General features: G+C 38.7%; 2 protein-coding genes across 4 annotated transcripts in view; both read left to right on the plus strand.

Moving 5' to 3' along the window:
- psip1a (PC4 and SFRS1 interacting protein 1a) overlaps positions 1-13,252 on the plus strand; it is a 594,174-nt gene that overhangs the window by 343,516 nt on the left and 237,406 nt on the right. The gene's annotated exons all lie outside the window — the stretch shown is intronic.
- LOC133539243 (PC4 and SFRS1-interacting protein-like) overlaps positions 1-13,252 on the plus strand; it is a 70,262-nt gene that overhangs the window by 9,925 nt on the left and 47,085 nt on the right. Inside the window, exons 4-6 of the mRNA XM_061881416.1 lie at positions 5,636-5,774; positions 5,873-5,965; positions 11,014-11,121. Coding sequence (XP_061737400.1) covers positions 5,636-5,774; positions 5,873-5,965; positions 11,014-11,121 — 340 coding nt within the window. The remainder of the gene's footprint in view (positions 1-5,635; positions 5,775-5,872; positions 5,966-11,013; positions 11,122-13,252) is intronic.

The following is a 13,252-nucleotide window of genomic DNA, read 5'->3' on the forward strand; positions in this document are numbered from 1 at the left end:
CCACAATTTTCTCACCGAAAACTGCCGGTTGACATGTAGTCGGGATCCATGTTCGCTTGACCGCTCTGATCCATAGTAAAGCTTCACCTCCGGGAATTTTAAACAAAGAAACACCGGTTGTTTGTGTGGCTAAAGGCTAAAAGCTTCCTACCTCCATCTTTCTACTTTGACTTCTCCATTATTAATTGAACAAATTGCAAAAGATTCAGCAACACAGATGTCCAGAATACTGTTTAATTATGTGATTAAAGCAGACTACTTATAGCTTGGATCGGGCTGGAAAATAATGTCCGCTACAACCCGAGACGTCTTAACGCACGCGTCATCATACGAGTCATCATACCGCAACTTTTTCAACACGACACTTCGCAGGAAATTTAAAATTGCAATTTAGTAAACTAAAGGGGGGCTTATTGGCATGTGTTGCAATGTTAATATTTCATCATTGATATATAAACTATCAGACTACGTGGTGGGTAGTAGTGGCTTTCAGTAGGCCTTTAAAGTAAAAAATTTGGGATAAGTCAGTGTCAAAAGATGTTGAAACGCCACAAACCAAACACTTGCACAACTATACACAGATCAACTTATCTGAGATGTATGCAATGAGACTGCAGTCCGCACGCTCCGGTCACATTCATCCAACCAATATGTCATCAAAAAGTGATAAACGTCATAATTCCTCATCAAATGGACGGTCGTAAAAGTTGACAAATGAACAGAAAACAGACAAAAATAATGTTTTGGGAACTCACGTAAATGTTGTACAACGCCTGCAGTGTTTCCCACAGGTCAGGCATCTATTTGTGGTGGTGGGGTCGGGCGGTGGGGGTGGGGTGGAGGTTGGGGGTATTCGGGGGTGAGAGGCGGCGGCGACCAAGAAGAACGCAGAGTTGGAATATAATTACAACACTTTATGTACATATTTATATACATATTTATATAATATTTACATATTTATATAATATGTAACTACAAACTCCATTCACAGACAGAGTCCCATTGCTTTTAGGAGCGGTCGAGCGAGTCAAAAGCCGAAAAAAAAAATATATATATATATTTTATTTTTTTTATTTTATTTATTTTTTTATTTGTGGCGGCCGTAATTCTTTCGTGGCGGGCCGCCACAAATAAATGAATGTGTGGGAAACCCTGGCCTCTATCCGACTGCTCGCTAACATGCTTAACACTGGGTTTATTTGATGAAGTGGTATTGTTTTTGTTTGAGTACAATTAAAATGATTGCAACTTTTGGTTGTAATATGACAGCCTTAGTAAGGACAGTTAGTGCAATGTATCCAACAGTGTCGACTTGGGTCTTCAGTATTAGATGTCTTTCATAAGATCAATCAATCAATCAATGTTTATTTATATAGCCCCAAATCACAAATGTCTCAAAGGACTGCACAAATCATTACGACTACAACATCCTCGGAAGAACCCACAAAAGGGCAAGGAAAACTCACACCCAGTGGGCAGGGAGAATTCACATTCAGTGGGACGCCAGTGACAATGCTGACTATGAGAAACCTTGGAGAGGACCTCAGATGTGGGCAACCCCCCCCCTCTAGGGGACCGAAAGCAATGGATGTCGAGCGGGTCTAACATGATACTGTGAAAGTTCAATCCATAGTGGCTCCAAGACAGCAGTGAGAGTCCCGTCCACAGGAAACCATCTCAAGCGGATCAGCAGCGTAGAGATGTCCCCAACCGATACAGGCGAGCGGTCCATCCTGGGTCCCGATGAGCGGTCCATCCTGGGTCTCGACTCTGGACAGTCAGTACTTCATCCATGGTCATCGGACCGGACCCCCTCCACAAGGGAGGGGGGGACATAGGAGAAAGAAAAGAAGCGGCAGATCAACTGGTCTAAAAAGGAGGTCTATTTAAAGGCTAGAGTATACAGATGAGTTTTAAGATGAGACTTAAATGCTTCTACTGAGGTAGCATCTCGAACTGTTACCGGGAGGGCATTCCAGAGTACTGGAGCCCGAACGGAAAACGCTCTATAGCCCGCAGACTTTTTTTGAGCTCTAGGAATCACTAATAAGCCGGAGTCTTTTGAACGCAGATTTCTTGCCGGGACATACGGTACAATACAATCGGCAAGATAGGCTGGAGCTAGACCGTGTAGTATTTTATACGTAAGTAGTAAAACCTTAAAGTCACATCTTAAGTGCACAGGAAGCCAGTGCAGGTGAGCCAGTACAGGCGTAATATGATCAAACTTTCTTGTTCTTGTCAAAAGTCTAGCAGCCGCATTTTGTACCAGCTGTAATCTTTTAATGCTAGACATGGGGAGACCCGAAAATAATACGTTACAGTAATCGAGACGAGACGTAACAAACGCATGGATAATGATCTCGGCGTCTTTAGTGGACAAAATGGAGCGAATTTTAGCGATATTACGGAGATGAAAGAAGGCCGTTTTAGTAACGCTTTTAATGTGTGACTCAAAGGAGAGAGTTGGGTCGAAGATAATACCCAGATTTTTTACAGAGTCACCTTGTTTTATTATTTGGTTGTCAAATGTTAAAGTTGTATTATTAAATAGAGGTCGGTGTCTAGCAGGACCGATAATCAGCATTTCCGTTTTTTTGGCATTAAGTTGCAAAAAGTTAGCGGACATCCATTGTTTAATTTCATTAAGACACGCTTCCAACTGACTACAGTCCGGCGTGTTGGTCAGCGTTAGGGGCATGTAAAGTTGGGTGTCATCAGCATAACAGTGAAAGCTAATACCGTATTTGCGTATGACGTCACCTAGCGGCAGCATGTAGATGCTGAAGAGTACAGGGCCAAGGACCGAACCCTGGGGAACTCCACACGTTACCTTAACATAGTCCGAGGTCACACTGTTATAGGAGACGCACTGCATCCTATCAGTAAGATAAGAGTTAAACCATGACAGGGCTGAGTCTGACATACCAATTCGTATTTTGATACGCTCTAATAAAATATTATGATCGACGGTATCGAAAGCAGCGCTAAGATCGAGGAGCAGCAACAACAACAAGATGTACCGTATTTTTCGGATTATAAGTCACAGTTTTTTTCATAGGTGCGATTTATACTCTGGAGCAATTTATGTGTGAAATTATTAACACACTACCGTAAAATATCAAATATTATTTATCTCAATCATGTAAGAGACTAGGCATATATATCAGTAATCGTTCCACACACACGTCAACCAATACAAATTCAGCAGGGGCAGGTCATGGCAGAAGTGCATTGTGGAAAAAAACGATGCTACCTTCTACTTCTTCCTTACCTATTAAAATTGATAATTTCAACGTTGGCGGTAACTTATAAAAACTGAGAAGGGCTGAACAAAAATGGCACCGAAAAGGAAAATATACTGCAGTTTGCAAACTGGTAGTAGTGAAATATGCAGCATAAAACAGCAATCGTTCAGCAGAAAGAAAGTGTGAAGTAAGCGAGAAACTTGTAAGGTACTGGTGAAAAGTGGAGGCTACTCTTACTGAAATGAAGAAAACTAAAAAAGCTAAACGCTAGGTGGCCACAGCTCGAGGAACGAATTCACAAATGGGAGAGGCTTGTCAACCGTACAGTTGCATCTCCACGTCCAGGTAGTTGCCAAGGAGATGAATATAAATGACTTTGCGGGAGGACCTTCTTGGTGTTACCGCTTCATGCAACACAATCACCTCTCTATCAGAGCAAGGACAACGGTGTCCCAAAAACTGCCAGCAGACTTCCAATCCAGTTTCCGCGAGTTCATTGAAAAGCATGGAGGTTAGCACAACGTGACATCGGATCATATTATTAACATGGACGAGGTCCCCTTCTTGTTTGACATTCCCATGGGCTGAAGTGTTGCAGAGAAAGGGCAAAAGAGTGTCAATATCGTAACAACTGGTCATGAGAAATCACATTTCACAGCGGTGCTGGCATGTTGTGGAAATTGATTAAAGTTGCCACCAATGGTCATTTTCAAACTAAAAACCATGCCAAAAATGAAATCCCCCTCAGTTGCAGTCGCCGTGAATGAGAAAGGGTGGATGGATCAAGAAATTCTGAACCTATGGCTTACAAAGTGCTACATTAAGTGTCCGGATGGCTTCTACAGAGCACGCAAAGCTGTGCTTGTGATGGATAGCATGCGAGCGCACATCCCGCCACAGTTAAAAAATAAATTAAAAGTTTTAAAAATAAATTACCGTATTTTTCGGAGTATAAGTCTCTCCAGAGTATAAGTTGCGCCTGTCGAAAATGCATAATAAAGAAGGAAAAAAACATATATAAGTCGCACTGGAGTATAAGTCGCAGTTTTTGGGGAAATTTATTTGATAAAACCCAACACCAATAATAGACATTTGAAAGGCAATTTAAAATAAATAAAGAATAGTGAAGAACAGGCTGAATAAGTGTAGGTTATATGAGGCATAAATAAGCAACTGCTATGTTAACCTAACATATTATGGTAAGAGTCATTCAAATAAATATAACATATAGAACATGATACTAGTTTACCAAATAATCTGTCACTCCTATTTGCTGAATCCCATGAAATCATATACGTCTAGTCTCTTATGTGAATGAGCTAAATAATATTATTTGATATTTTACGGTAATGTGTTAATAATGTCACACATAAGTCGCTCCTGAGTATAAGTCGCACCCAAACTATGAAAAAAACTGCGACTTATAGTCAAAAAAATACGGTATATGATATTGTGTTGATGGGGAAGATATGGAAAAGTTCTTATTCGATGAAATTCGCCATATGGCCATGGGGGGATTTTCATATGATCCCGTATAAAATACCACCCTGGTCTGGGTTTGGCCCACGGTGCGGGAGTTTGTACATAGTAGGGCTGTGAATCTTTGGGTGTCCCACGATTCGATTCAATATCGATTCTTGGGGTCATGATTCGATAACATATCGATTTTTTTCGATTCGATTCTCGATTCAAAAACGATATTTTTCCGATTCAAAACGATTCTGTATTCATTCAATACATAGATTTCAGCAGGATCTACTCTAGTCTGCTGACATGCTAGCAGAGTAGCAAATTAAAAAAAAAAGCTTTTATAATTGTAAAGGACAATGTTTTATCAACTGATTGCAATAATGTAAATTTGTTTTAACTATTAAACAAACCAAAAATATGACTTATTTTATGTTTGTGAAAACATTGGACACAGTGTGTTGTCCAGCTTATGAGATGCCATGCAAGTGTAAGCCACTGTGACACTATTGTTCTTTTTTTTTATTTTTATAAATGTCGAATGATAATGTCAATGAGGGATTTTTAATCACTGCTATGCTGAAATTATAACTAATATTGATACTGTTGTTGATAATATTCACTACTTTTGGTTTGTTCTGTGTGGTGTTTGTGTCTCCTCTCAATTGCTCTGTTTATTGCAGTTCTGAGTGTTGCTGGGTCAGGTTTGCATTGTTATGGTATTGCTGTGTAGTGGTTTGTTGGAGTTATTTAAAAAAAAATCTTTTTAATTAAGAAAAAAAAAACGATTTTTTAAAAATGAGAATCGATTCTGAATCGCACAACGTAAACGATTCAATTCGTATTCGAATCGATTTTTTCCCACACCCCTAGTACATAGTATGCAAGAATCAACATTTTTTCACCATCATTTTCAACAGTGCATTTTTAGGCCCAAAGGACATCTTTCCCTACCATGCCAACAAGGAGAAATACGCCAAACCCAACAAGAGGAAAGGTTTTAATGAAGGATTGTGGGAAATTGAGGAAAATCCAAAAGTGGAGCTGACGGCACCCAAGGTCCGTAGTGTCTTGTGTTGTGTGGAGCATTTGTTATATACAGTAAGTCAAACATGAATCTTGAACACTTTTTGTATGTGTTTTCTCTCTCTTTTTAGCCTGTTTGTCCTGAAATTCTATCTGAAAAGGATTGTGACACCGGCCCAGAAGGAGAGGATGAAGCGGAAGATAAGGAAAGGCAATCCCCAAAAGTAAGTGCACTTTTTAAAGTAAAATCCACCCTTTCTGTTTGACATCATTGCTTCTCAGCTTCCTGTTGTTATTTTCTGCCTTTTCCTCACATTTTTGTCTGCTCTTTATGTGACTGCCAAGTGCACTTGCAGGAATACAGGGTCATAATTAAAAGGGTCATATTATGATGTTTTTTTTTTTTGTAGATTTAAAACACGTTTTTGTGGTCTACATAACATATAATGTTGGTTCTTTGGTCCACATTGTGCACGTTTATGTTTTAGAGATCATCTTCTTGCCACTTTCTGACCGTCTCTTCAGGATGCGCCGTTTTTTGGGCGATCTTATTTACATGGCTCCACTTTGACTGTTAGCACTTCTTAAAGGCCTACTGAAAGCCACTACTAGCGACCACGCAGTCTGATAGTTTATATATCAATGATGAAATATTAACATTGCAACACATGCCAATACGGCCAGTTTAGTTTACTAAATTGCAATTTTAAATTTCCCGCGAAGTTTGTTGTTGAAAACGTTGCGGTATGATGACGCGTGTTTATGACGTCACCGGTTGTAGCGGACATATTAGCCCAGCACCACTTACTGCTAAAAGTCGTCCCTTTTCATCGCATAATTACGCAGTAATTTGGACATCTGTGTTGCTGAATCTTTTGCAATTTGTTCAATTAATAATGGAGACTATAAAGAAGAATGCTGTTGGTGGAAAGCATTGGATTGCAGCTGCCTTTAGCAACCAAAAACAGCCGGTGTTTCTTTGTTGTGAAGCTTTAACACAGAGCGGTCAAGCGAACATGATTCTCTACGTCAACCAGCAAAGTTTTGGATGGGAAAATTGTGATATTAAGTCAGCTCTTACCGGAGACTTCAGTGGATTACGCGATTTCCTCTTGCAGCTGTCAAAAAGGCAGCTGTGATCTTGGCTCCTTCATTGGCTTCTCTGAGAGACACTGGCGTTCACCGCAGCCATCCGACTTTCAGGTATGACTTCACAATCTCACTAAAACACTATTAAAACAATAAGCAGATAAGGGATCTTCCAGAATTATCCTAGTAAACGTGTCTAATTACATCTGAAACGCTCACACTGCCACCGCCTGGAGCCGTCTCCTTTTCTTTTTTTTCACTTTTTTTTTTTATTTTGTGCCTCACCCTAACTTTCCTCATCCACAAATCTTTTATCTTCGCTCAAATTAATAGGGAAATCGTCGCTTTCTCGGTCCGAATAGCTCTTGCTGCTGGAGGCTATAATTATAAACAATGTGAGGATGTGAGGAGCTCCACAACCAGTGACGTCACGCGCACATCATCTGCTACTTCCGGTAAAGGCAAGGCTTTTTTATTAGCGACCAAAAGTTGCGAACTTTATCGCCGATATTCTCTACTAAATCCTTTCAGCAAAAATACGGCAATATCTCGAAATGATCAAGTATGACACATAGAATGGACCTGCTATCCCCGTTTAAATAAGAAAATCTCATTTCAGTAGGCCTTTAATGGAGTCTACTGACAGATATAAGTTCGAACTAAGCCAATCTGTGTTGCAACAAAAGGATAGAGAAAAGGGAAGAACTTAATGACTAAAACGTCAGACTACAATAGTAGATTCGCGCAAAGCTCTTCGGGTAGTTCTTTACCACATAAGGAGATATCCGCTGACGTCACCATTGGGGAAAAATGTTACAAACAGCTTGTTTGGATCAAGTTGAAGGAAGGCAACATTGTTTTATAAATATCTCTGCCATGCCTTTATGGTTTGATTTCACATTTGTTGAACTTATGCAGATCCCAAATACACAAAACCGGTACAGGTAACCTTGGGTAAGAAAAGTTTGTTTTGCATAATGACCTTTTAAGATTACACACATTATTGAAAATGGACACGATTAGTTCCAGAGTTAGACTGTTACCTGTATTACTCAGGCAGGCCATTTTGAGAAGTGTACATAAACGTAAGTAATAAAACTCACCCTTTTAAAGAAACAAAACTCCTCGCACTGCAACCTACCACTGGTATAAACTAAATGCAAGGTGGGCGATCGATACAAATATCGACACTCGACAGTAACAATACCAAATATTATATCATTATATGGTCAATACTACTTGATATTTTTCATTATCAAAAAATATTTTGTTTTTATTGTTTACAAACTGGCTTCACGGTGGCAGAGGGGTTAGTGCGTCTGCCTCACAATACGAAGTTCCTGCAGTCCTGGGTTCAAATCCAGGCTCGGGATCTTTCTGTGTGGAGTTTGCATGTTCTCCCCGTGAATGCGTGGGTTCCCTCCGGGTACTCCGGCTTCCTCCCACCTCCAAAGACATGCACCTGGGGATAGGTTGATTGGCAACACTAAATTGGCCCTAGTGTGTGAATGTTGTCTGTCTATCTGTGTTGGCCCTGCGATGAGGTGGCGACTCGTACATTGTAGCTGAGATAGGCGCCAGCGCCCCCCGCGACCCCGAAAGGGAATAAGCGGTAGAAAATGTATGGATGGATGTTTACAAACTCAGGAAATAGGTCACCGGATACCGGAAGATTGTAAGGGCAAAACAAATAACTAAATATTTAAATCAGTGTCAGTAGTATGAAATCATTTTAATATTTAATTGATATTGTTACATCGCTATCCTGTGTTTTGAATGTAATTATTTTTACTGTGATGAAAAATTAAATTATTTAATGATCATGATAAAGTATTAGTATTGGTATGATCAGTTCTGCCCCTGTAACTACTCAGTATTAGATGCATACACACATTTCTTGTATGACCCAAAACTAATGTTAAGTATCAAACAACAATAGAATAAGTGCGTATAATATTTTAACATAAGTGTAGAAAGTTACAGTAGAACAGGGGTCACCAACCTTTTTGAAAACAAGACCTACTTCTTGGGTACAAATTAATGCGAAGGGCTATCAGTTTGATACACACTTAAATAAATTGCCAGAAATAGCCAATTTGCTCAATTTATCTTTAATAAATAAATCTATATATATAAAAAAAATGGGTATTTCTGTCTGTCATTCCGTCATACATTTTTTTCCTTTCATGGAAGTTTTTTGTAGAGAATAAATGATGAAATAAACACTTAATTGAACGATTTAAAAGAGGAGAAAACACGAAAAAAATTAAAATTAAATTTTGAAACATAGTTTATCTTCAATTTGACTCTTTAAAATTCAACCGAAAAATATGAATAGAAAAACTAGCTAATTTGAATCTTTTTGAAAAAAATTTAAAAAAGAATTTATGGAACATCATTAGTAGTTTTTCCTGATTAAGATTAATTTTAGAATTTTGATGATATGTTTTAAATAGGTTAAAATCCATCCATGCATTTTCTAACGCTTATTCCCTTTGGGGTCGCGGGAGGCGCTGGTGCCTATCTCAGCCACAATCGAGCGGAAGGCGGGGTACACCCTGGACAAGTCGCCACCTCATCGCAGAGGTTAAAATCCAATCTGCACTTTGTTAGAATATATAACAAATTGGACCAAGCTATATTTCTAACAAAGACAAATCATTATTTCTTCTAGATTTTCAAGAACAAAAATTTTAAAAGAAATTCAAAAGACTTTGAAATAAGATTTAAATTTGATGCTACAGATTTTCTAGATTTGCCAGAATAATTCTTTTGAATTTTAATCATAATAAGTTTCAAGAAATATTTCACAAATATTATTTGTCGAAAAAACAGAAGCTAAAATGAAGAATTAAATTATAATGTATTTATTATTCTTTACAATAAAAACAATAAATTCACTTGAACATTGATTTAAATTGTCAGGAAAGAAGAGGAAGGAATTTAAAAGGTAAAAAGCTATATGTGTTTAAAAATCCCCAAATAATTTTTAAGATTGTATTTTTTCTCTAAAATTGTCTTTTTGAACGTTATAAGAAGCAAAGTAAAAAAAAAAAAAAAGTATTTATTTAAACAAGTGAAGACCAAGTCTTTAAAATATTTTCTTGGATTTTCAAATTCTATTTGGGTTTTGTCTCTCTTAGAATTAAAAATGTCGAGCAAAGCGAGACCAGCTTGCTAGTAAATAAATAAAATTTAAAAAATAGAGGCAGCTCACTGGTAAGTGCTGCTATTTGAGCTATTTTTAGAACAGGCCAGCGGGCGACTCATCTAGTCCTTACGGGCTACCTGGTGCCCGCGGGCACCGCGTTGGTGACCCCTGCAGTAGAAGGTAACCAGATATTAATAGCAAATTGGCAAATTGATAAAATGATACAACCAGAAATAAGGCAATATGTTACCACGTACGTCAGCAGCTAAATTAGCAGCCTTTGTAACTTGTTTTTACAAATAGTTTTATAATCATTCCCATACGAAATAATATCTTGTGATGTACATCGTTATCACTGGAGGCTGCAATCTATATAGATTTTAGGCCATATCACTCATCCCTGAGCCCAGAAGCATTGTCAAAAAATGTGTAAAAGATAAAAGAAAACAAATATGTTTAGAACCACAAATGAACTTTTCTTCTGTTTCTTCTTTTGTTTATTTGAATGTCGCAAACAAGATGGAGCTGCCTTTGAATGCTTTTAGATGGGGCAGGGGTCCACAGCAGCACTCGCTGCTCGCTTAAAAGAGCAATATGGGATTTCATGTTCAACTCTCCAAAAGTTTCTTCACCAGATTTGTTGCCCAACTTTTTTTTACTATTCTTAGCAGTTATTAGTGTAGAAGTAATTGAACCACTATTTGGACTCTGATGGATGTAGACACATGACAAGTTCTATAGGCCCAGTCTCTTTATATGAAGACCAACATTTTGCAGCCTGTTCTTGTATTATTACTGGTGACATATTGCACTGAGCAGCCAAGACAACACTTACCCTCGCACTTTACTCTTTTACCCTTTTACTGTCACCTTCTGTGGTGGCATCACGTTGAACCTCTCAAAACCCTTAGAAAGAGTACACTTGACATCTCGCAGGGTTTGCTGAGAGCACTTTGACCCCACATGGGTTCTGTTTCAATTCCAAATTGTGCGACCATCGGGACGAACAACCTAACTTTTCTCCCATTTAAGACTGGTCTACCCCCCGTGCTGATGCGTCCTGGGTGCATTCAGGTGCCAGGAAGGGAGGAGGAAGAGGAGGGACCCATGGTGTCTGAACAGGGTCTTCAGAACCCGGATGTACGTATTTTGCATGCTCCCAAGGTGTAGGTTTTGCAGAGGGAACATGGCGGGTCTGATCTTTGCCATTACCTCAGAAAGCAGTCTCCTTATCGCCTATGAAGACAATTACAATAACAAATCTTTGACTTGTCTTAGTTTGATTTTCCTGCATGGCTTTCTGTGTGCTTTGGAGTCTTTTTACATGATCCGACTTTATATCATGTTTTTTTTTTTCTTTAACAAGTCTAACATAGCATGTCTCATTCCTTCAAATGCTTACCATAATACTCTGTTTAATTGCCTCTTACTGTACGTTCACAATTAAATCTGATATTGATTTCCTTCATGCACGTTCCAAATTCACATCAAATCTAATTATAGTAGTTATAAATAATGACTACCTTTTTGTCAATATGAAAACAATTTTTTATTTATTGTTGTTTGCATCTACACATGTCATATAAATAATATCTTTTTGTGTTAATTTAACTTTCACTTTGGAAGATAACTTACAAACTCAGTTTCAATATGAGTTGGGAAATTGTGTTAGAGGTAAATAAAAACAGAATACCATGATTTGCAAATCCTTTTCAACCCATATTCAATTGAATGCACTACAAAGACAAGATATTGGATGTTCAAACTCATAAACTTGTTTTTTTTTTTGCATATAATAATTACTTGGAATTTCATGGCTGCAACACATGCCAAAGTAGTTGGGAAAGGGCATGTTCAACTCTGTGTTACATCACCTTTTCTTTTAACAACACTCGATAAACATTTGGGAACTGAGGAAACTAATTGTTGAAGCTTTGAAAGTGGAATTCTTTCCCATTCTTGTTTTATGTAGAGCTTCAGTCGCTCAACAGTCCGGGGTCTCCGCTGTTGGATTTTACGCTTCATAATGCGCCACACATTTTCGATGGGAGACAGGTTTGGACAGTAAGCTGGCCAGGAAAGTGTCCGCACTCTTTTTTTACGAAGCCACGCTGGTTTAACACGTGCTGAATGTGGCTTGGCATTGTCTTGCTGAAATAAGTAGGGGCGTCCATGAAAAAGACAGCGCTTATTTGGCAGCATTTGTTGTTCCAAAATCTGCATGTACCTTTCAGCATTAATGGTGCCTTCACAGATGTGTAAGTTACCCATGCCTTGGGCACTAATGCACCCCCATACCATCACAGATGCTTGCTATGAACTTTGCGTCGATAACAGTCTGGAGGGTTCGCTTCCCCTTTGGTCCGGATGACACGATGTCAAATATTTCCAAAATCAATTTGAAATGTGGACTCATCAGACCACAGAACACTTTTCCACTTTGCCTCAGTCCATCTTAGAAGATCTCGGGCCCAGAGAAGCCAGCCACGTTTCTGGATGTTGTTGATAAATGGCTTTCGCTTTGCATAGTAGATCTTTAACTTGCACTTACAGATGTAGCGACAAACTGTATTTAGTGACAGTGGTTTTCTGAAGTGTTCCTGAGCCCATGTGGTGATATCCTTTAGAGATTGATGTCTGTTTTTGATACAGTGCCGTCTGAGGGATCAAAGATCACGGTCATTCAATGTTAGTTTCCGGCCATGCCGCTTACGTGGAGTGATTTCTCCAGATTCTCTGAACCTTTTGATGATATTATGGAGCGTAGATGTTGAAATCCCTAAATTTCTTGCAATTGCACTTTGAGAAAGGTTGTTCTTAAACTGTTTGACTATTCGCTCACGCAGTTGTGGACAAAGGGGTGTACCTCGCCCCATCCTTTCTTTTGAGCATATTTTGGGAAGCTGTCTTTATACCCAATCATGGCACCCACCTGTTCCCAATTAGCCTGCACACCTGTGGCATGTTCCAAATAAGTGTTTGATGAGCATTCCTCAACTTTATCAGTGTGTATTGCCGCCTTTCCCAACCTCTTTGTCACGTGTTGCTGGCATCAAATTCTAAAGTTAACGATTATTTGCAAAAAAAAAAGTTTATCAGTTTGAACATCAAATATGTTGTCTTTGTAGCATATTCAACTGAATATGGGTAGGAAATGATTTGCAAATCATTGTATTCTGTTTATATTTACATCCAACACAATTTCCCAACTCATATGGAAACGGGGTTTGTACTTCATGAACGTACTTCATGAAATCCAAGTAAATTTATT

Source organism: Nerophis ophidion, linkage group LG20, assembly GCF_033978795.1.
Source record: "Nerophis ophidion isolate RoL-2023_Sa linkage group LG20, RoL_Noph_v1.0, whole genome shotgun sequence".
NCBI lineage: Eukaryota > Metazoa > Chordata > Actinopteri > Syngnathiformes > Syngnathidae > Nerophis > Nerophis ophidion.